This window comes from Sebastes umbrosus, chromosome 13, assembly GCF_015220745.1.
Source record: "Sebastes umbrosus isolate fSebUmb1 chromosome 13, fSebUmb1.pri, whole genome shotgun sequence".
In the NCBI taxonomy this organism is placed as follows: Eukaryota; Metazoa; Chordata; class Actinopteri; order Perciformes; family Sebastidae; genus Sebastes; species Sebastes umbrosus.
In genome coordinates this window covers 14,587,280-14,612,133 of record NC_051281.1, presented here as the reverse complement: position 1 = coordinate 14,612,133, position 24,854 = coordinate 14,587,280, and the positions used below count along the sequence as shown (strand labels likewise).

At 40.2% G+C, this 24,854-nt stretch overlaps 1 protein-coding gene across 2 annotated transcripts in view; it reads left to right on the top strand.

The window, feature by feature from the left end:
• LOC119500243 (bromodomain adjacent to zinc finger domain protein 2B-like) overlaps positions 1-24,854 on the top strand; it is a 56,912-nt gene that overhangs the window by 17,972 nt on the left and 14,086 nt on the right. Inside the window, exons 3-17 of one of the 2 annotated variants that reach the window (XM_037789888.1) lie at positions 13,642-13,791; positions 16,119-16,304; positions 17,458-17,589; positions 17,790-17,983; positions 18,106-18,312; positions 18,614-18,903; positions 19,090-19,246; positions 19,885-20,509; positions 20,657-20,953; positions 21,844-21,904; positions 23,025-23,133; positions 23,333-23,434; positions 23,884-24,094; positions 24,584-24,676; positions 24,761-24,822. In XM_037789888.1, coding sequence (XP_037645816.1) covers positions 13,644-13,791; positions 16,119-16,304; positions 17,458-17,589; positions 17,790-17,983; positions 18,106-18,312; positions 18,614-18,903; positions 19,090-19,246; positions 19,885-20,509; positions 20,657-20,953; positions 21,844-21,904; positions 23,025-23,133; positions 23,333-23,434; positions 23,884-24,094; positions 24,584-24,676; positions 24,761-24,822 — 2,874 coding nt within the window. In that variant the 5' untranslated portion in view covers positions 13,642-13,643. Of the gene's footprint in view, positions 1-13,641; positions 13,792-16,118; positions 16,305-17,457; positions 17,590-17,789; positions 17,984-18,105; positions 18,313-18,613; positions 19,247-19,884; positions 20,510-20,656; positions 20,954-21,843; positions 21,905-23,024; positions 23,134-23,332; positions 23,435-23,883; positions 24,095-24,583; positions 24,677-24,760; positions 24,823-24,854 lie in introns of both variants that reach the window. The other variant, XM_037789887.1, reaches the window with a different exon arrangement.

Sequence of the window (24,854 nt, the reverse complement as noted above, 5' to 3'; positions counted from 1 at the left end):
ATCTAAAAAATATATAATATAATATAAAAAGCTGCAGCTTTTCAGTATTAGTATCTGTGACCCACCTCAGTACATAATCATTAGAAAAACAAAACATAAATCCATAAATCCAGCTGTATTATTCCTTCGGACGCACGCAAGTAGGCTGGGGGTGGAGAAAAGACACCCTTAGTGGCAATGCAGCTCACACAGTTTACTGTTATCTATCAGGAATCTCTGCATCTGTGTTGTTCCTTCATCGGCTCGGGGGGTAATTCTTCACTCTTTCCTGTTTTGTGTCTTTTTATGAATAGCTCTCTTATCATTGATATGCTACCAACACACATCTTGATTTCTTCTTCAATCCCAATGACTCTGTTTGACCTTTTCAACCAAATAGCCCCAAGAAGTAAAAGTCCATTTTTTGCACATTGATGTTTGTTTTTCCACCACATCTGAAGAAACCATAAAGATTAAGTAAATCCGATGAAGCTGCTCCTTTTTAATCTGTTATCTATCTGAGACATGTTTTTTTGGCATGCACCAAAATACACTGTTGTGTGATAATGATGTGTGCATAGATGGAGACATGCAGAGGTAGAAAGTGAGATTGAAACACAGCAGAAAGACGCCCGTCTCCAAAGTAGCTCATTTACCTCATTATCTTTTTAGACTAGTCAGGATTTTGACCACAGAACTGTCAAAATTAAAGAAACTCCCACCCGTTGTCCTAATAGTAATACTATCCACAGCTTTGATATGTAGTTTTGTGGTTTGTGTAATTTCAGTTCAACCCTGTCAGAAAGCACTCGCTCAAGAGCAGAACCACTTTGTGTTGTCAGTGCTGCTTTTGCAGTTCACATTTGCAGGTTGTTGCCATTGATTTAAAGCCAACTCTCTCAACAGTTTGGATGCATACCATATCTATACTGTATCACAAAATGTGGCTATTTTGAATGTTAAAGGAGCTTTGTGTAGGATTTAGCAACATCAAGTGGTGAGGTTGCAGATTGAAACCTCTCCCGTGTGCCAAGCGTGTAGGAGAACTACTTTACTACTACTTTAGACGCGAAAACATGAATGGCCATATCTAGAGCCAGTTGTTATAACAGTAGTGTAGGTCATTTAGAGAAGAGCAGAGCCAGAGTGTGTGTGTACGTGGGAAGTGAGTGGAGCAGAAGGCTGAGTTAGTTTAGCTCTGAGAATATCAGGTGAATGTGAAGTAGAAGTTGTAGTTTGTGTAGAAATAAATGCGGCAGCTCTTCAAGACCAACAGAAGGTTCCCGTGTCTTGTTTCCCAGCGGCTGAGTGGAGTGACGGTGGGGGTTAACTCCGGAGTGAGTAACGTTATCGACCCGGCCCAAGCAGGAAAAGTTAACATTGTAGGGTTTGTCCGTTCTGGGCTACTGTAGAAACAAGGTGCCAGGCTCCGTGAAGAGATGGCCCGCTCCCTATGTAGATATGAACAGCTTATTCTAAGTTAACGAAAACACGATTCTTATTTTCAGGTGATTATACACTAAAGAAAACATACTTATTAATATTATATTCCATTTCTGCCAATAGGTCCCCCTAAATGTTACAAACTATTCCTTTAAGAATTGGAAGCAGCTATAGTCCTTAACTAAAAACATGTTATCATATATTCCAAATTAACTCTGATTTGTTATTTTTAGAAATGAAGCATTGATAGCCCAAACTCTGTGGTTGTAGCCTGGAACAGTCATATTTCACATCTATTAATATGTCCACTTATTATTATGGTTACTGTAAGTGGTCAGTGGCGTTCAGTACCTTATAGTCATTGTTAGCAGCACTCCATGTTACTGTAGAGTACACGGTGTCTGAAGTAGTGCAAGCAGGTGATGGAAATATTCATTAAGCAGCAGAGAAGATGGCTCAGAGGCAGACAGGAAATTAGTTATTTTCCCCGCACATTCATCAAAATAAAAATAGTCTGATGAGTATCCCAAGTGACTCTTCCACATCTATTGAAGCCACAGCTGCATGCACCATGCGCTTAGTATTAACTCTCCAATGAATTTCAGGTGTTTTTGAGAACTATAAGACTCTTTTTTTCTTCCTCTTCTCAAAGTCATTGTCCTGTGTTTTATCTCGTAAGAATTAGCATATTTAAAATAATGAAATGCCCCATTTAATTTTATAACCTTCACCTATTACTCTCCTAAAAAATTACGATGTGAAACACAGTTGCACCATGGTGCCAAGAACAAAGAACTCTGGATGGCAAAACTGTTAGATATTTGCCTTAGACACTTCAGTGTCTGATAACCTTTGACGCAATGACTAACAAGCAGAATGTCAACAGGGACTGTCTGTGCCAAATTGTTCAGTCTGTGGCTCTTGTGCAGCCTCTGTGCAGATAACAGTGCTTTATTTTGACTGTCACATGCAGAATTATCAGAGAGTACATGTGTGAAAGTGGGTAAATGTTTTGAATGTACATCACAATCATATTTAGTCTAAAATATGCAGCAATGCAAAAAAACATTCATTTGGCTTAACTGTGCTTCATGTAATCAGTTAAACCGTTACCATTGTAAACTAGAGTACATAATAGAGTGTTTTTCTTTGATTGTTCTCCTTTTCTGTCTGTGTTCTGTCTAGTATAAGATTGCTATAACAGGAAATGTAGCAGCAGGCTTCATTACAGGGAAGCAAGCAAGTTTTGCAATTGCGCTGTCTTAGTGGTTTCATTTTTCTGTACATTTGGGGAGAAACAAAACTAGCAATCACTTTTGTTTTGACTGAACTAAATTCAACTTTCAGCTTTTCTTCATTTACTTAAGTCCTAGTAACAGAGTCAAAGCTACTGTTTTTAGCCTGGTTTGCTTGTGGTTCAACAATTAACCAATTAAGATATAACATTCTAAAATCGACCTTATGCAAAATAAAAATCTCAGTGGAGAAATTCAAGTTACACGCTCATTTGTCTCTCAACGTACGACCAATTTAAAACAGAGTAAAGGTTCAGGTCTCCTTGAACTCCACCTGGCACACCTGGCTGTGTGTGCATGCATATTGTATATGTGAAACAGTTTTGGCTTTGTATCATTGCATTTTCATGTTAGGTATGATTGATCCGTAGCGTGTCCGAGTACGATTGCTCCCCCGCCGCTCAACTTTCACATCAGTCATGTTGGTCCGTACCCGAGTACACTTCATCCACGTGTGTTTGGTTATGTTGAGATTGGCTGTTCTAGTGGCGGAGAATCGTAGAACACTTCATTCAAACTTAACAGAAACAAAATAAAACTCACCAAAACCGTCGTCGTTGGTCTTTCCAACAATCACCAACTCTGGTTTGGTCTAAATAAACCCAGTACAGTTGGCTTTCACACCTGATGAGAACCATACCTGAGTACACATGAGCCATACTCAGATAGACCACCTTTTCAAGTGGACTCGAGTAGTCAGCTGTTCTGACTAGAATTTAAGAATACAAAATTATGTTACAGCCGACAATGCGAATTATGCTAAAAATATTATTATTATCATTTTTTTTTAAAGATGAAAATGATCTTCAGCTTTTAGTATTTTTTTGCAGAAGCTTGCATTTTTTGTGAAGGTTGTTCCAGTCCGACCTGCGTTATCAAAGGCAGCTCTATCCAGGCTGGAATTATTAACCCTGTACTACTGTATATTGTTTTGCCACCGGCTCTGGTGATGGAGACATTTCACAATAGTACCTCCTCTCTTCATTATAAACGCAAATTTTGCATTTAGGAAATCGGTTTTATATTTATTCACTGGCTTATGTGCTCAAAAATAATTACTGTGTTTAAAGATAGACTGCTTCACCTTGTTATTGTACCAAACAGTGTCCCCAAATCCTAAAATATTCCTCCTGCTCACTTTACATATTGAGAACTCCGTTATAAACAGTGAAATCAAGCATGTATCTTTGAGGTCTCTTGAAAACCACACCGCACATCATGAAAAAAACACGAGTTTGGTTCCAAAGTGAATTCTTTGTAGTGTCTTAAATCACCCTAATGCATTGAATTTAATATCTGAACTTAACAAATTGAGAATTGAAAAGACAGTGCAGCTGTGATGTGGACAACTTTGCTGCATTGTGCACCTTAAGGGAGTTAATTGTTTCTTTTATACAGTGAATGGCTTCCAAATGGCTGTCTGGAAAACCTGCCAGCCAGTGACAGCTTGACTACAGGTGTAACCTATAAAGTACACCATTTGTTTCATTTGTTCAGTTCTCTTTTTCCCTTTTTGTCTCCAGGCTATATTTATTGGATGTATTTTCACTGCCACATACGCTGCTAATGATATTCCGAGGGTTTGATTGACGTACAATATAAAGCTGAATATCAGCCTTTGTAGGTGGTGTGCTGCAAAAAAGAAATGTGTGTTTTTTTCTAATGCTTAGGCCTACGCTGGCTGACTTTGAGGTGCTTAGCTCAGCTACTCGCAATGCACTTGCAGATTGTTGATATTAAGCACTGACCACTCTTACTAGCATTAAGACAAAATACTGTAGGCAAATCTCACTACAGAGTCTGAAGAATGGGTCAAAGCTGGAAAGTCTCTTTGCTTCTGTCAGTGTATCATGTTACTCCGTGTTGTCTTAATAATGCCTGCTCCGTCCTGTCTGCAGTGTCGAGGGCCCTCCTTGTTTCTTTGTGTTCCAAGTATTTGTTATGGGAGCATACAGTAGTCCCATGTTTCGCCACATCAAAGTGACTGGTGTAGATGTGATGTGTCAGTCCCCATGCATCTCCGTTAGAAAGGCTGATGCAAGAGTCCAGCTATTGAACATCGTGTTCTCTGTTTGGCAGCCTGACATTATCTAGCTGTAAGGGGTGTGGTGCCAAATTATGAGGTTAAAATTCCTGATCATCTCACTTTTTTTTTTTTGTCCTGTATCATTGACCTTCATTTAGGACGTTCAGTGTGTGCACAGGTGTTTGTTTCAATGTAACCAGCATTGCCTGCTTCAATAAAGCAGTGGACATATGGACACTGTGTGACTAATGCTTTGAAAGGGACACTCGGGATCTGTTTTATTGCTTCATTTGGCACACCGCAGTCCCTCTTCCCATTACGGTTGCCATGTGATTTATGTTGTGCTCTTTGGAGAGTGAGAGAAAGAGAGGAGCCAGGAATGAAAGAGCTGTGATAGCGATGTTTACCTTGATCCTGGGTGCCTTTTATTTCATCTTGGACATTGACAGTGGGGAGAGATGGGTTAAAGCCCTGTTAGGCCCCGTGTTTTCCCGTACATAAATGCTGTTTCTTTGATCATCTTAAGCAAGGGAGTGTTATTGACATTGCAGTGTCGAGCCTTAAAGAATGACAAAACCTTGGACGTTTTTATCCTCACCATCTCTGGCATAATACATAGTCAGAATCACACCATCCGACTTCACCACCTTCCACCTGCAGACAACAGATACTTGATTAATAACATGCTATGGGCAGATATTTGCCATAATGCAGTTCTGCAGCGTACTCCAAATTGCCTCCTCACAGCTGTTTGTTTAACAAGCACATAAACAATAATCATAATGTCACGAGGATGTCTTTGTCTTCTTTTTTACAGTTGATTCTAAAATAGTCCTTTGCCCCGCTGCGTGTTATTTAGCAGTGCAGAATGACAGATAACCTTTGCACCGGCATCCTGCTTTCATGTTTAATTTGTAGCTATGCTTCCTGTCAGATGATTGCACCTGATTTATATTCAAGCTGTTTTTTTTCCTGTTTACATGCAAATGCACACCTTCTTTCACAGCCTAATAATATCAAAACTGAGATATTCAACTGCTGAATTTGTATAACATTTTCAGTCACAGTCCAACTGCTTTGCCACCTTGCTTTCTGTGAGTAATTGAAGTTGCAAAGTAAAGTGATGTAAACGGTGTTTTCTTAAAATTGGCATTCTTATCATACACATGAACACTGTGTTTGTGCCAGAAAGTATTTTAACAAATAAGTCTGAACTAAGTAAACACACATTTCCTATCAGTGGCATGTCAATATTTTTGAAATGGCAAAGTTGTTAAGTCATCTAATAAGAATAAGAGGAAAAGGAAACTGATGTCAGCATTTTGCTTGCTCCTTTACTGTTTTAAAGTCCTGTATGTGCACATTGTTCCTACCAAAAGGCAGACATTTGTTTTGCCTCTCCAATACATTACTGTGTAATCTGTGTTCTGCAAAAGTGCGCAAAAAATCACTAGTAGTACCCCTAATTTTTAAACAATAGAACCTCGTAGACATAATTTTTTGGGGGGGGCAAAAACTTCACATAGTTCCAAATTTAGTATCCCCATTTTATGCCCCAGTGAGCAATATTTTTTCCTCACATTTCTTAATCACAAAACTACTACTCATTATAATGATGCCTTCAGCAAATGATGGTGAACAAATGATGCAGGAGTAAACAAGGAGGGTGTAGTGTGTAGTGATAATAATATGGTGTACGTGTGATTATCCGTAACAAGTGTTGGCTTGCCTTTCCACCTCCTCCCTTTTGGAAAACACTGTAAACACAAGGACCTGGCTGCATATTATTAAGCTGTGAACAGGTACAACGTAGCTCTCAGTTAATGGTTCATTTACATTGAGTGTGGCATTCTATTGGAAAATATAGCGCTCTAGCAACGCATTAACAATGAAAATGTCATCAAGGGGACGCCATTCTCCCTGTACCACCTGCATTCTCTAAGCCAACAACAACAGATTAATAGCAGCTGATTGGGAGATGCATGAAATTACTTGTCCTTTTCTCTCTCTCTACCCCCTCTCTTCCTCCTTCTCTGTATGTGTCTAATTAAAAACTGGAGGCTGAGCTACACAATTTATGGCTAATGCTCGCTGCTGATGGGGCAGCAGTAGGCAGGAGCTCTAGGAACGTGTTCGTGATGGATGTCAGTCTGTGCAGAACATGTGGGACTCCCCACCCCCAGATCACTCCTCATGAAAATGATCCACATGCAAACTGCAAACTGTGCCAACACTACTGCGAAGGACAAATGCATTTCTTGAAACATTTGTCATACTGAGGCCTCACATCATTCATCAGAGTCCATTTGCTGCCTTAACTACCAGCCCTTTCCAATGTATCCGTGGTAGCATTCAATATTTGTTTGAAGCGGTCGATGCAAACAGAAATTCATTTTTTGGCGTGAAGGTCTCCCTAATAGATGGATGTGCCCCGAAGAATGATGATAACAGAATGCCTACGCTTTGTGTTTTGCCGGTAATTCTCAAGAGCAAAAATGGATTATTATCCTGGCAGTGTGAGCGCAGGTGGATCTCTTTTGCTGGGCTCGCAGCATGTGTGCGTTCTTGCATAGGAGGTCAAAGATGTGATTACACTGATGCATAAAAGACTATGGCTGAGACAGGCAAATCAGTGAATAGATGGTGTTTGAAGGTGTTTAGTAACACTAGGGCAGGCTTTGCTATGGATCACATTTAGTTACTGACGACTGTATCAGTGTCACAGAGCATCCCATAGGCTCTCCAGTGTAACCAACACTGCGCTGCCATCTACCACCCAACAGTAGCTGCGTTTCCATTCATATATTTGTTACATAGATTCCTTATTTACAACCTACATCCAGTAGCTTCATCTGAACTTTAACATCTTTGATGACAACCATCCTTGCACACACTCATGAACATATGCCCTCTGGAAAGCACATGGCTTCTTTTTCCTCCCAGCATGCTCATAAAAAAAGGGGCCCCGCGTTGCAAAGAGCAAAACCTGAGATGAATGGTAAACCAGCCCTTGACGCAGAGTATTGATTGTTTAGCAATGCCATGTTTTCCTTTTTAATCACTCTGCACAGCTCTCATGACAGCATGCTTAGTGTTCTTGAACACCATCAATTGAAAAGACCCAAGAAAAAGTAAGAAGATTATTCAGTTTACAGTGTTATAGAAAGGCGTCCTCACATTTAAGAAGCTGTTGATTAACTTTCTGTTGATAAAAATAATCATTTCAGCACTAGTTTAGTTTTGCTTTGCGACTGTGAGGTGAACAACATTGCGGGTACAATTGGATTTATGCAAAAATAGCGCATGGTCTAAAGTGCATGGCGCAATTGCATTTAGGACATGTCCAACTCCACTTTTGGTAGTTAAACAGCACATAATCTGGGCGCAAGGTAAGGCGCAAGGGGCAAAAGGGTTGTATTTAGTCTCTTAATTAATCATAAGTGTGTTTTGGGCGTAACAGGAATTAAACCTCACGTAGCAGAAAAATACTGCGCCAGCCTTTAGAACCAGGATTTACAATTGTTTCTGCTGCCTCAAGATAGCAATGCACCAACAATGTGCCTGACCACACCTCATTTTAAGACGAACACACCCATGGGCGCACAGATGGGCGCAAGAACTGTACATTTGCTACTTAAATAACATGGATGGACGTGAAAATGACAACTGCGTCGGTCTGAAACTAGCGATAACAGTTGCGCTGCGCTGTCCGCTGCTTTGCGCCGGGTGTAAGATAGGGCCCTTAATGTCACCTACTTTGTGGTGTCGCCTCATTAAATGACCACTACCGTTGCCCTCATTGCACAAAGAATGTTAGTTTCTATTTGAAAATACTTCCATGGAAACAGAAAATGTTTTTCGAAGGCACATAAATTCCCCCCCCCACTGCATCATCATCAAACAAAGAAGGCATTAGCTGGCCTTGAAAATGCCCCTTCTGCCTGACTCTACTCTATGAGTAATGCTGTGTGTTACTGTAGTTTTGCCCCTCATGCAGGTCACCTGACGTTTCCTTCCTTAGCTTGTGGGATGGGTCAGACAGAACACTACATCACTTTCCAGGTAGAGTAGGAGTCAGGGCCAGGAACAACAACTTGTCATCAGAAGACATGGGCAGAATGAAGAAGTGATGGAAACTCATAGGAGTATGGTACTCCAACTGAACTGTGGGTGTACCATTGAACTTGTTATGCACCTATTGTAGCCACTGCGACCCCACACACTCCATTTTCTGTCATTCTTTGACCATAAAAGCCTGCCCCACAGCGAGCTCTCATCCTGCACATCTTGTGCTTTTACACACAAATGGGGGGGGGAGAAAGCCTTCACAAATAATTGACTACATTTCAGCTGGTCTGCTGGGTGACCTCGAAGAGAGAATGGCAAGTGGGTGAACGAATGGCTTTTTTAAAATTTGCTTCACTGATGTCAACCACTGGGAAGGTGTCAGTCTCTCTGCTTTTTACATCCCTTTATTTCCTCCCATCTTGAAAATCATTGAGGCCAAACAGTGAGTGGCGTTTGCTATTTTTCCATAGTAGCAGAGGGAATTAATTGTGTTTAGGGGGATGATGGACACCAGCAGTGATTTGTGAGGTTTGGGAGACCGCAGCTGGTGTCAAAGCAACCATGTATAGAATCAATCAGGGATATGTTAATGTCTAAGGAGGTGGGTTTAACATTGTGATGTAATGGTAATTAATTGGCCACCAGGAATGCATGGCAATTATAGTCAGAAATTGACATATTGGTATTAAATAGTTTTTTCAGCCACATACTCTTTATTCCCATCACTTCACTTCTCATCCCAGATTGTTGGAGAACAGATAGAGGACCTTTGAGTGATGCAGCTCTCTATCTTAAAACAGTGTCAAGACACTCTGATATACTACCTCTTTCTCTTGCGTGTGCCCTCCATTAGCTGGAAAGACACTGTGTTTGCAGTCCGAATACTGCTGATCCATGCTGATGACTCTGTTACTGGATTATCATTGTTAGCATCAGCCATCTGTTATTGTGCAAGAAGATAACATGGACAAGGAGGAACACACGACGGAAAAACAAATGCTTACGTGCACCCAGTAACAACACTGTGAGGTAAAATAACCACAGCTCCATCACACACACAAAGACACAGCTGGAACATTTTTCACAATAGGAAACTCTCAAATTTACATAATTCCTCATCGCAATTAGGTCAAAACATTGTTTTATTTTTTGTTATTTATTTCCTTCAGCATTCACTTTAATACAGTATTTTTGACATTTTGAGAAATACACAGATTCTCTTTTTTGGCCGAGAGTTAGATTAGAGACTTAGACTTAAAGATTGATACTATTCTTATATCCTTACGGTAAATATGATGCTACAGCCAGCAGCCGCTTAGCTTAGTATAAAGAGTGGAAACAGCTTGCCTGGTTCTGTCCAAATGTAACACATTATAATATTTCATATATTATATTAAGTATTTATTAATGATTACCTAATGATTTGTATACCTTTTTAAGAAATCGTTTGTAAAACATCTTGTTTGCTAGCTGTTATCCTGTTTTCAGTCTGCGATGATAAGTAGATTAATCGATTAGTCTACTAAACAATTGATTTAGAAAATAATCTGCAGATTAATCAAAATAATTCAATTAATTTGCAGCCCTAATGAGCTAATCTAACAGTCTGCTGGCTAAGCATATTTCCAAATTGTCAAACTATTCATGTAAGCTAATAACCAACTAAACAACTTCCTCAAAGCTTTTAGAATATGAGATATTTGACAATAAGAGCCAGTTCAGCAAGTAACGGCAACGAAATGAAAAAGTGATGGCCTTTTTTTTTTAAAGATCCAAATAGATATCAGTAGAAGAACGAAAGAGGCAAAAAGAAAACAAACACTTCACACACACTTCATTCGCTTTGAGTCCAACTGTAAGATTTCTGGTTAGCCATTTTTGTATCCAAGGCAACGTGTCGGATTAGTTAGTTAGCTCTGCCTCTTCACAGCAGGCGAGTTCCCGTGTTTGATCCTGGGCTCATTCAGTTTGCAGTTTGATTGGTCTCCCTGAGTTTACATGTGACTCATGTTGGTGTTTCAGTTTCCCTTTACATTAAAAAGACATGCGAGGGGATCGGAGACTCCTAAAATACTCTTTTCTTTTTTGCCCTTACACCTGTGACGGACTGGCAATCTGATGAAGCATTTTTAGTACCTTCTGCTCGATGTACCAGTGCATGCTGGGATAGGCTCCAGCTACCCATGACCTTGAGTAGGAATAAGCAAAGTACATTTTATTCCAGCCACTAACTCAACATTATTTGATCTGCCTTATTTTATCGTACAAGCCAGTTTGTGTGTCAAAAAAATGTGCATCATTTTATACCACTCCATACAGAAAAAAAGAAAAAAGATTCTCACCCTGACAGAAATGTGAATATGCTTTCATCCGGAGACGTAGGGCTGTTTTTACGAAAAATGTTGCGTGTTCAGTGTTTGAATAGTCGTGTTATTCAGCCTACATTCAAATGATTGACAGATGACAAGCTGTGTTATGCTTATGGAGTCATATACTGTATGTGAACATGACTTTGATTCATTCAATCAGAGTCATTTGTTCCTCTCTGGTATATTAGCATGCATGTGCTTTCATACGACCTGCATCCTGTTGTTTTTTAGATGTCTGCGCTGTTTGTCTTTCACCTCGCATGCTTACATTAGCTCAAGATGGTGCACATACATCCATCAAATTAATTTAAAATGTTTATGTAGATTATAAAATACCCAGCATACTGTACTTGCTGCCTCTGTGGTTTTTATGTTTACTGCCTATAAATTCAAGCTTATTTGCTTGTTAAACCAATTTTAATTTCTAGTGATGAAGTCGGGATGGGCTTTTGTAGATGCTGCAAAACAGTCTTTCCCTTCAGAGCATTTTAGCTTTTTGATCATATATTTTTATTTGTTTGTGATACTAGATTTGACAAATGAAGTCAACTGTAAATCTTTTTTTTAAATTTATAAAGGAAAGACTACCTCGGACATTTCACAGGTCTCATATTGATGGAAAATGATTATGCACCGTAAGAGATCATATCTGCAGCATATTGCTGTAAAATTAAGAAGTAAATTAACACTAACATTTAGAGTGTGCATGATTTATTAGTGGCACATTTTACCTTTAATCCTTGACAGAATCTTTGCCACCCTGTTGAATATTTGATTTAATTTGTACCGATTCATAATTGATACACAGAAAAAGGCTTTTGATTTTCATTATTTTCACTGGGCATCTTTGAATGACAGGTGAAGTGTGATGTAGCAAGGTCAAAATGACACAGAGTGATTTTTTTATTTTTCCTTTTTTTAATGTTGCTTTATAAATATGAAAGCACCTTTTGTTCTTTGTTCAGCACACACTCACACTAGCGCAGGAAACGGTGGCCTTTCCAGTGAAGCATGGCTGCAGCTTTCATGTCATTTACGTCTCATCAGTGCTGTTCCTGGTGAGGGATGATACTTGATATTCAGAGGGTAGCTTTGTCTCCTCAAATTAATCAGCTGCTCCTGTTTTCTTGTGCAGAGGAGGATCACCAGGGAGATCGAGAAATTGTTGGAGTAATGTACAACACTATAACAAAGGCAGCCTGTAAAACACAACCTGGAAACGTGCGTTAAAGAGGATTTCAGATGTGGGCTTTTGTGATCAGGGGGATGTGAAGTGGCATAAATAATGGAAAATCCAGGAAATGTGGGGCTGATTAAAGAGCTCAGTAGAATCTCTGTGGCATGATTTTGACGATGGGCAGAACAACAGTGGTCTGAGAGTCATCAGAGGAAATGGTGGAGACGATGATTACAGCTCCTGTTTATTCATCAGTATGGGCTAGATGTAAAGATTGTGGAAGGATAAATGAAAATGTGTTCCTAAGAGAGAGAGAAGATTGGCTTGCTGCTTCATTAGACAGTTTTACATTAAAGAGATGTGAAGACCTTTGATAGGACTTTCAGCTTTGTTTTATTGTGTGTGTGAGCCGATCACTCTTCTGTATAATATATTTCTGAATATTAAGGCAACAGAATGCAAAATCACATATGAAATCCTCTTGTTGATGTTCATTGCGATGAACTATGTTTTTCTGTTATGCTTTACATGAGACAAAACTCTTTAAATGTGTACAACAAAAAACCCAAATTCATTAATAGTGTTTAATTAGAATGTACTTCATTAATTTTGACATCACAGTTTGGTAAAATGATCACACAGTATTATTATATTGAGGGCTGCAACTACATTTATTGTTAATTATTATATTTATATATTGTATAACTAATTATTATTTTATTTTATTATACAATTAATTGATTGACTATTTACTCAATAAAATGCCAGAAAACAGTGAGAATTGCGTCACATTTTTCCAGAAGTCAGGGTGACGTCTTCAAATTGCTTGTTCAGAGATATAAGATATTTAATTTACAATAATATAAAACAGAGAAAAGCAACACATGGTAACATTTAAGAAACTCCAGGCATCAAATGTTTGTCATTTTTGCTTGATAAATGTCTTAAAAAATTGAAAATAGTTTTAAAATAAAAATATATTTCTGTTGATTGATTCGTCGACAAAATATTTCAGCACTAAATCGTACCAATACAATATCTCTTAAAGTCAATAAACAATGCCATTGAATTATCAGCCAGCGTGATTTGCACTAATAGTGGACAACATGTTCACAAAGGCATGTCACACACATTGAGACGTCAGCGGTTTGAAATCCAGTATTGTTTTCACGGTAATTCAGATGTGTGTCACAGAGAAAGGTCTCAGTGGGGTGTGTCGCATGAGTGTTTTTTCTTTTTCTCTTCTCTTGCATCTCTAAGTGTTGACTGGATTGTGTTTGACAGATATGGAGTTTGGAGAGCGGCTGGCCTCCCCGTCATCGGCCCCGTCCTCCCTTCACATGGCCTCCTCTTCAGCCAGCTCCTCCCCTGCTCCACCCCAGACACCCTCCACGGCCCCTAGCCCTGCACGCAGCTCCCCTCTCACCACCTGTGGTACGTGTACACACACACACACACACACTCGCACACACTATTTAGATGTGCACAAAGTCGAGGCACAAGATGACTCAAAGTTAATTGTTTTGATGTGTTATTTAGTTTGAAGTCATTATGTCTTATCATTCTGCCCACATTTGGGACAAGGTAGGTTAAGGTTTGAGTGTGCAGTGCTTCAAAAAGCATTAATAGTCACAAAACAAAACAGCCTTAAATTCACAAGCTATTAATAAATGTAAATGAATGCACCATTCTGACTGACTGTACAATCAGTATGCACTTTATAAGTACACTTCCACACAAACTTTTGAGGGAAAAAAAATTAAGAAGAGGCAAATCCATTTGGAGGAGACGTCCAGCTAAATTTTGTGGCAAACACTGAATTAAAATTGTGCAACAATAAGGGGGCTTAAGACACCTTCTCCCAGTCTTAACATGTTGCAGACAATTTTGATAGGAACGGAAAGGCTGTTGAATTAATGAATGCCCACAATTAAAAAGCTTTGTACGCCCTTGTGAATGTCTTTTGACAACCTTTAGCTCCAGTTTATCCTGTGTGATTTGACATGTCTGTCAGCCTCACAGTGTGCATGCAGCCGCCAACATCCTCCTTGTTTTCTCTGAATACTAATTGTGGTCAAAGCCATTATGCATTGAGAAGCGGTGATGCATAAGCTGTCAGATTACCCCTGACCACAAAATAATGTGCAAATTTACATACCGTGGTTTGTGATTATTTTTTTTCCTTCATGATAAGATGCCCCAAAAAGTAGTTTTTTTTTTTTTTTTGCCGTTGCTATCACAATGAAGAACACATTAGAGACATTCTCATAAATTATTCATTTTCAGACCCCCACACCAAACGTGCACAGAAATTTCCCAGATAATTTATTTTGGACTGAACACTAAATGCTGAAAGCACATTGGCACCTCTGTAGTCACATCGCTGTTATGATTATCAAGTAAATTGAGTTCTTTTAAGAGATTTCTTATCCCCTGTGGGAAGTAGAAGAAAGATACCACACAGCCAGTGATGGTAACACCCCTTTGAATAGGATTATACTCAAGCTTTCATACCCTTAAAAGCTTTGTAATTGCTTTAACTAGGTGAGTGTATCTAAGAAACATGTTTCCTTGTGAATTTAACCCAGTAAGAACACATATCTGTTTCCATATTGGCATCTGAGGAAAGGTATGACCTAGTTATATTAAAGAAGTTAGAGAAAGGTTTTGCAATTCCAGTACAGCAAGAGTGCATTAAGGATAAAACCTTAACAGACTCTTAAAGAATAAAGCCTTTATGGTTTTTAGGGTTTCTATCTTCGCTTTCAAATACACTGAGAATTGGAGCAAATTTTACAAAGGCAGTTTCAGTTAAGTTAGTAAGATTACTGTTAGGGGTTAGGGTTTGATGTATAAACAGACAAATAAATATAAAGCTCATTGGCCAGATGGTGTTAATAATAATTTGTCAGTAAACTGATCAACAAATCGTAGCCAAAGTTGCCTTCCCAGATGAACAGCTGATAACGTCCTGTCACCACAGTGGGACAACATTGAATCAGACACTGTTTAGCCTGGTTAGTTTTGTATTTACACAGAACAAATCAGCTCGGCCTTTATCAAGCTCATTCCTGCACAGCTCTGGGTTCTTCATGAAAATGAGCTATTTAATCTAATTAATAGGGCTGCACTGGTTTCTCTGATAGAAATAGTCCTGGTAATAAACACTGGAAATATTGCCCTTAGCTGTTGTAAAAGGAAAAGCACAGTTATTATATGTTAGAGTACTTTCATCAGGTGTCGTTTTTTCCCTTCCTTCTTTTTTTAATTTATTTATTTTTGTGGAAATCATTATTCTATACGTCAAACAGTGGTAATCCAGTCATAATTTGATTAGTTTCTTTTTTTCTCATTTTTTTAAATATGAGTGGGTGTGCCAGACCCTGAATCATTCATGATTATCACTATGAACAGATTCTCAGACTGGCTGCGTCTCTTATTTGCTGAAGCAGTTTCGAACAGATCACGCCAAATTTTACTCTTTTTTTTAAAGCATAAAATATTGTCTTAAGATGTCCTTAATGGTATCATGGTATTAATAATTGATGATTTTAAAAATGAATAATGAAACCATGATATGTTAAATCCATTATTGTAAATGTACTGTATATGTAAATAAAATATCTGGATAGATCGTCTTTCTAGATAGCAAGATTAAATACTATAATAACAATGATAATAATATAACGATAAATTAATATGTAAATCAATCAATAGATTATATTTTAAGCATTCTTCGAACTTTGTCCTTTGTTCTCCAGGCCATCTGCTCCAGGTAACCGGGGATGAACGTTCAAATATGTCTGGCATTCCCAATGGTTTTCCTTTGGTCAGCCATCCAGCTTTTGGGCTCTACACGTCAAGTCCAGGACGTTCTGAGTTTGGAGGCCTGGGAAGTCTGGGATTGTCTGCCTTGGCTGCTCACTCCCAGTTTGGTACATTTCCAGGTAGGTAATACAGTGGGTTTCTTATTATTAATGGTGGTGTAGTGGAAAATTTGCTTCACGGTAGAGTTTTCAAGTCTGTCATGGAAATTCTTTTTTGGATCTTCCTGGATTATATCTTTATCTTTTTTAAACAGTAATGTCTGTTGACTCAACAAGGATAACATACAGGTAGCGTGCTAGTGACTGACTGGACAGAGTGAGCGACCGACTAGACAGAGTGTTGAGCGAGTGAGTGACTGGATCGACCGACTGGATAGAGCGAGAGACCGACTGGATCGATCGAGCGAGCGACTGGACCGAGTGAACAACTGACTGGACAGAGCAACAAGCGAGCAGCCGACTGGACCGAGCGAGCGGCCGACTGACTGACCAACTGACTGACTGGATAGAGCAAGCTAGTGACTAGACAGAGCAAACAACTGACTGGACCGAGCAACCAACTGGATCAAGCAAGAAACAGGACAGCTGTTTCATCGACCGAACAAACGTTAATTTGTATACATCACGCATGGATGTATAAGATACAGTCATGTCTAGTAAGGACAATAGCTTATTGTATGTCTTTATGTATTTACCTTGTCCATGAAATGCAACCGTGCAACAGTAAGCTTTACCTTATGTTGTCATCCTTTTTCTAATGGGGAGGTGCAACTTCACTGCAACAGAAATAGAAGTTTACATTATTTTCTCAGCCCTTTTCAGTCTTCCAAACTAAAATGTGAAATTTTGACATGTGTTTATTTAAAATATGATTAAAGAAATTCTCGATGATTTCCGATTGCATGCTTTTTAAGTGATATCGTGACACTCAGCACAAAGTAAATGGAGGTTTTAGAAAGCAGATGCTGTTTCGGAAGACTGCTGCTCTTGGGAAACTGCTGCAGCTGTGACGTTTCTATTAAATGAGGTGAATCTTTGCAGCTATTCTCGCAGATGACCTCTGCTTTAACTTTTCAACTCTCAATATAACAGGATGAAATCACAGTCAGTGGAATGCAGTTGTTATCAATGCAAAACTATATTTTGAACTGAGTGATTAGTGCTGTTGACAGGTTGGATAAAACATGCTCTTATAACATGTTGGCAGATTGGATTCTCTGCATATCTAGATAAAGTGGGCTATTTGTGCCTAACTCTCGCTCCCCTACTCCAGACTGGTGGCGGCAATCTGAGGCACATGCCAGAGGAGCTGCAGCCTTCTTCCCTCCTCTTCTGGGTCTGCATCCTGTATTTGCATCGACCTTCAAAAGCCACGATCCCAATCACTTCCAGTCACGTTCCTCAGGTAAAATAGAGCCAGCTCCTGCCTAAGGTCATACATGTTGTAGTAGTTTAAAGCAAAGCAGAGACGTTCCATAAACATATTTTTGTATAACATTAAAACACTAATGTTAACATTATGAGACTCATTGTCCTCCTAATGTGTTTAACTCATATTGCTTGTTGTTCTCACGAGTATCCATCTAAAGACATGCACAATGCCAGTTTCTGTAGGCGCAATTGGAACAGTGAATGGTAGGAGTGCTTCTTCTCCTACTGGGAACTCTGCTGTGAACACCAGTTCATTTCCAACAAAGGGAAACAAGGAGAAAACCAAAGCCAACAGCAGTCGGAGTCAAAAGAGCAGCCAGGACCTGGGCACCCTGCACCAGAACATTGCACAGAAAACAAAAGAAAAGGTTAACACTGTTTTTGCTGAAGCACTTGAGTACAATACGCTGCATGAAAAATCACTTCACTGTTCTGTTGTTCATTTTTTTTTACTTGATTAAAAAAAATGTGGACTTTCATTATTATTTAGAAACCCAACAAAAGACCACTAGAGACCTCCAGCATGAGTGGCAGCCATTCGGGTTCATTGTCAGATAGCTCCTCCAGTGATGGTGAGGAGAGCAGCAGTGATCCCGATGACATGGAGGAGAACAATGATGAAGATGAGGATGATCAGAGCAATGACAGCGAGGACTCTGATTCAGAAAAAGACAGTCCATTGAAAAGGAAAGTCAAGGTAGGTGTCTTGAACTTTTGGTGTTTGCGTTGGTGGACACCATCGACAAAGACTTTTCTTTTTAGTTTCTTTTCAGAATAATGTAAAACAATGTCTGGTAAAATGAGTTGTTTTGTAAGGTCTTTTGTCTGACAAACTTGCTCTCTGTTAAGTACTGTAAATGTTAGTTGGTTTGTCAAAAAATAGACAAGGTGGTGGGTGGCAAACTGGATGTATGTGCTAGCTGACAGAGCTGCCACTGTGAGGCTCTCTCAGTAGGAGCTGACATGACATGCTGTCTTTTCCTCATCCTCCTACTCAGCGGCTGACACAGAACACTTCTGAGAGTAAAAAGAAGAGACCTTGCACTGCTGATGGAAATACAACTCAAGAAAGTCATCGTGACACCATTCCTTTGACTTCCCCGTACCACCTGCAGTCCTCTCCCCATCCCGCTGGCCTGTCACAGTCCGCAGCGCTGTTCCTCCAGAGCTCCGGGGCTGCAGAGGAGGAAGGCCAGCAGCACATTAGTGTCATCCAGGCCACCGGGATGGCAGCCGGCAACAGTCCTTTAGCACCGTCCCACAGGGAGGCCTCTCCTCTGCCATCCAGGTCCTCACCCAACCCCTTCTCCTTCTCCAACTCACCTAAACACTTACATCCTTCCACCTCACATTTGTCCTCACCAAAGCATAGCTCGGTCTCCTCCTCTCCCACATATCCTGCTTTCTGTTCCCCTCCAAAGCCCCCGTCTTTGTGTTCCTCACCCAAGCCTCTCTTCCTCTTTTCTCTACCCAGACCACCAACACTGTTAGCCTCGCAAAAGGCTCCTCATAAACCCAGATTCCTGATGCCCTCTCTGAAGCACGCCCAGCTGGTTGATAGCATGAAGGAGAGCAGTGGAAACCTTTCCGATGAAAGATCGTTACACTTGAAGAGTTTTAAATTGAAACAGGTGAGTTATATTTTGTATTCACATTGCTGCGTTAAAGCAGCTTTTCTTTTTTTTTTTTTATCCTCCTAAGGTACAAAAATAAATAAATTACTGTAATGAAATCAGGGCTTTTATTATACTGCATGTGAGTCTGACCGCTACATGACGAGAAGTGACAACGCATTTAGCTCTATTGGGAATACTTCACAAAATTGACAAGCAATTAGCTCTGTTACGCTTTGGGATGTTTGTTATCAGGAGAGGAGAAATCTGTCTCTTTTAAAGGACTCTGTTATTGTCGCTATTTTGAAAAGGAGGGAAAATGTAGCAGTCTGCAACAAGAGGGTTTTAATTCATATGATGGTGGTACATTAAATACAGGCTTTTGATTGAGTATGACAATAGCAACAAATGCAAGATGACAGCTAGAGTCGCACAATGGCACTAAGCCAAACAATTTGAAAATATTTTTCCACAGCAGCTTTTTTTTCTTAACTGCAGTTGACAGGCTTGAGCCTGCTCTTCATTGTCCCTGTCTCTTATTACACCTTAAATTCCTTCATTCACAGCCCACAATAATGTAATGTGAGTGACAGTTTGTGTAATTACTTTCTTTTTTTTCTTTGTTTCCCCTCTCTTTTTTATTTTTACATGTGTAGCCCCTCCGCTCCAAGGACTCCGCGAAGCAAACTTTCTCTCTGCAACCTAAGAGCCAGAACTGGTATAAAAGTCACAAAAATTCAGCATCCTCTTCATCGTTGCTGACACAGCATAAACATTCGTCCTATACGTTGAGTAGTCATTTACTGTCTCTCCCACACAGCAATGACACCAATCTGTTCCTGAGCCACCACCTTAATGGAGCGATCCACAACGCAGTTCAGGATGCCCCTTTGGCCCTCATCACTAAACCCCGCAGCCAGACCAGCACCCCCAGTAGCAAACCCCTCCTGGTAGCCACCAGCCCTCCCTATCCCATGCCTATCAACCTGAGCACTGGCACTAAGGAGATGTCCGGAAGCTCTGCTTCCCCACTTAAATCTTCAGCCTCATCAGGTCTTGCTCACAGACCAAGGAAGGCTAGCACTCCCAAGCCTCTGCATGCAGGAAAGAGCCTCTCTAAAACAAACGCATCCTGTCCACCTTTAGACTTGGTCAGAGGCAGCGAGTCTGACATCCACAGCAGCAAGGACTCAGACGACTCTTTAGGAGATGACTTCGATGACGATGATGAAGACAATGAAGATGATATTGAGGATGAAGATTCTGGCAGTAGCCTGTCAGGTGAGATTAGACAGACCTTTCTTTAATTGAATAAGGAAATGACGACATGTTGTTGCAGATATAAGACGTTAGATGAGGTTCGGTTGTGACAAGAATGCTAATTAGGAATTCATTTTTTCCCCTGTGTCACGCTGGAATCCCCTGCAGAGTCGGAGAGCAATCTGGATAGCGACTCTGACGGCTCTGAGGATGATGTGAAGGAGCGCGGTGAGACCGAAGCAGACAGCGATGCAGAGAGGACTCCCCTGAAACTCACTAAAGCGTCCTTGTCTACTCACAAGTCCTCCTCGAACCTCTCAGCCAACTGCTCCCTGCTTAACCTGCAAATCATCAAGCCTCCTAGTTTACCTAGTAGCCTGCTCACCCCCAACACAGTGACCAGCTCAGGGGCGCTGAGTAACCACAGCACCCTATCGCCACCCTTCACGTTTGCCACACAGACAGGTAACAAATCTGTGTTTGTTTAAAAAACAAATACCTCAACGACCTACAACAGAGCTTCACTTTACAATTTAAAAAGATGCTTTAATGTGTGATTCAGGCTTTGGGAAAGTATTACTCACTCAGATAACAGAGTAGGATCATGACAAAAGTCAGCATGGTATTTATTTTTCCTCCACTCGCTTTGGTTGCTTAGACTATTCAGTGGAAAAGGGACGCTTATTTTTCCAGTATGAAAACATGGATGCACATCTCTCAATAGTTCCAGATTAAAATGAGCTCTCTGGAAGAAATTGGTTGTGTCATTGTTTTGATGGTCCCCAGCAGCTTTTGCTTTAATAAACCAGGCAGATGCTTCACACATCTGAAACTGGATGAGTCACGGAGCATATTAGGCTACTAACGGAGCTGGACTTGCCATAATGGAAATTTTTTTTTTTCCATTTTATAACAGCAATAGAAGAATCATGTCACAGTGCTATGCCGTGAATTACTCTTGATGATCTTAAAGAAACATTTATACAATTTTACATTTATAAAATAGGGAATTTAACTTTGTCTTTTACACTGCTAATACTACAACCACTGAACTGTCACGGCAGTGGTGAGTCTTGTTGCTTTACGAGCTCTCTTCCTGTGTTTTTCACTTCTCCTATGTGTCAAAAAGGTTTGAATATTGTTTGTCTAATATTTGACATTGATGTCCATTCATACAAGGGTATTTCTGACCCTGAAGGGTCTCCTTTTGTTTGAGGTTTTATATTTGCAATAATGTTCTGCCCCCTTCCTTATTTTGTGTGGTGGATATATCTGTAAACATGGCAGGTTTGTGGATTTGCTCACGTCCCCCCTGGAGGTGTGAAAAGCGCTGAGTCATTTCTCCTGTTTTCTAGGATCAGGGAAGAGGAGGAGAGTAACGGATGAGAGGGTTTTGCGGTTGCCTCTTGAGTTCGGGTGAGATATTGTGCATGCACTTCACATTAAAAGAAACACATAAAGGTTTGACAATGTCCCATTTGTCCTTACTGTTACACTTCCTGCATTGTTTGTGTTTATGCAATTGGTGTTGTAGTAAAATGTCAGCTCACTGAAGGCTGACGAGTGACCTTTCCTAAAAGGTCATCTGCAGTCTTTTGTGGAGCGGGCTAAGACACATGATCACCCGCGGCAAATATTATCATATCTCTGGATTTTGCCACATACAACAGACGATGAAGTGTGTTTTAGACAACTTTATTTTTGATCAAGAAAACTTTCAGTGTTGACACATTCACTCCAGTAAGAAGAATGAATAAGAAACGCTCCATCCTCTCAACAAGTACTGTTATTACGCCATTGCGAGCAAGATGTTTATCTGTCGTCTGTACAGTAGTTTCGGCACTGTGTGGATATGAAACCAGGCAAGAATTTTCCCAGGGTAAATACTATAAATATTACTGTAAAAAGCACCGCTAGAGTTCCTGATTTGAGAACAGTGACGTCTTCATCAAGAGCTAAGTAGGAGTAGACCACAAGAAAACATCCTTGCCTTCCTTTTAGGGGCCTTTAAAAAACCCCAGTCTTGAGCAGTAGGCAGGAAATGAAATGAGGCCCAGCACTTTAGCATCAAGGGGTTAATTGCATCCAGCCTCAACACAGACATGCAACATTAGCAGCTCCCTGCCCACAAATTCTGCAGCCTTGGATCAGAGCGCCTTTCATCTTCCGGGGATGTTTTTCATCAGCAGGTTCACAGGAAACAGAGGCCACAAGACTGTATATCAGCCCCGGCTCTGTGTGGGATAACAGCCTACACGTCTGCTGTGTAAGCCATGGCTGCTCTCCAGCGGAGCTCATGGGAACTGAGGGGTAGCCCCACTTGGCGCGTGGCCATTTAGGAGTGTGATTAGTGGAAGGGTCAGAGGACGACAAGGCCACAGACTACACAGCTGTCCAGACATCATTTACATAATCTCTCTCCTTGTTTGCTTGCTGTTGTGAATAAGAGGAGGATGTGTGCTTTATCTGTCCCAATATTAACACTTGAACGATTATTCTGACATGTATTATTTTTTACAATTTCTTTGCTCCTCAGGTGGCAGAGAGAGACCCGTATCAGGAGTGTGGCAGGACGTCTACAAGGAGAGGTGGCTTACTTTGCTCCATGTGGGAAGAAGCTGCGTCAGTATCCTGATGTAATGAAGGTAAATCTACAATGTTTAGTTTTATTTTATTGAAGGTATCTTTAAAGCCTTAAATGGTTGCACATGCTCACTGAATCAGTATACAGTAGCATCATGTAATTGCCCTCAGGTGGGAAATGATGACGCATGTGGGGATTGACCAGCTTATATGGCTGAAATGAACTGCTTTAATTGATATGCATTATTCTTTTGCCTGCAGTACTTACTCAGGAATGGAATAACTGAAATCTCCCGGGATAATTTCAGCTTCAGTACAAAAATCAAAGTTGGTGACTTCTATGAAGCCAGAGAAGGACCAGAGGTAAAATGCTTCTACTTCTTTTTGTGTTTCATATTTAGTTTTCATCACTGAAAGATGCTGACATTGAAAAAATCTGTAATTTAATCATAGATGGAGAAGTAAAATCATATATAATTGTTATATACTCTATGTTTTAAACTATTATTGTGGTCATGTCATGCCATTAATCGCAATTAAATATTTTAATCGATTGACAGCCCTGTTTAAAATATGTTTTAAGCATGAAGAATAGTCTGCTGTTGTCTAAATGCAGGAAAAGTAAAACAAATGTATGTATTCTGATGCATGTTGTGTATTCCCCACACGGCCTCAACGCTGTAGCTTTAAGTAGTTACGCCAGTCAGCATGAAAATCCATAGATTAAAGCAATGGGTAGATAATCAGTCTAGCTAATTGTTTGGTTGGTTTATTGGTTTTAATCCGTCTTTCTTTTCCATCTGATAACTCAGGGTTTACAGTGGTTCTTGCTGGCGGAGGAGGAGATCGCTCCCAGTATCATAGCGATGGATGGGAGGCGCAGCCGTTGCACGCAGTCTGAGCGCCAGCCGATGGGTGACGGCACTGGGGCCAGACGGTGGAAGCCTCATCCTCTTAATTTTGGTGAAAATAACTTCCAAGATGTCAGTGATGCGAAGCTGCTACGCAAACTGGAGGCTCAAGGTCAGTTTACATTTTAGAAAACTGTCACCTGGTCAAGAGAAAATCAACACAACTAGAAGTTGTATCAGTTATTTTTGCTTTTTTTGTTTGGTTCATTTATCTTTTTTGTAAGGATATGGAGCTGACTGGGCATACATTGATCACTTTATTATATTTCCTGCTCATGTTCATCATTTTACAACAATCTAAAATATCAGTGGTGAATGTTTTGGTGTCATTTCGTCAAAATCAAGCTGTAAGGGGAATTCTCTCCAGATTCACACATGATGAAAAAAACATCTTAGAAGAGGCAGCTATATTGATTTCTCAATAGGCCATATTGTCATTATTGCACATAAACACAGTAGCTCGTTGCAAAAACTCCAGTTACTTTCTCTGGAGGTTGTTAAGAGGGATTTGGGGAATTGTAAAATAAAAAACAATTGATTCTGTGAGTCACTTTTTCGTTTAAGGTTTGTGATTTCAGTAACACATTTCATCATGTTGCAGAAATAGCTCGACAGGCAGCTCAGATCAAAATGATGAGGAAACTTGAGAAGCAGGCCATGGCGCAAGCAGCCAAAGAGGCGAGAAAGCAACGAGGTAAACAGCAACTCTCTAGTCGCACTCTTCTCTAACACTACATCATAACGCTGTGTGCACGCCTAATTTGTTTGTGTCTTGCAGCAATAATGGCTGCAGAGGAGAGGCGGAAAAAGAGGGAGCAGATGAAGATTCTTAAACAGCAAGTAAGGACTTTCCTTTGCATGCATTGTTTAAT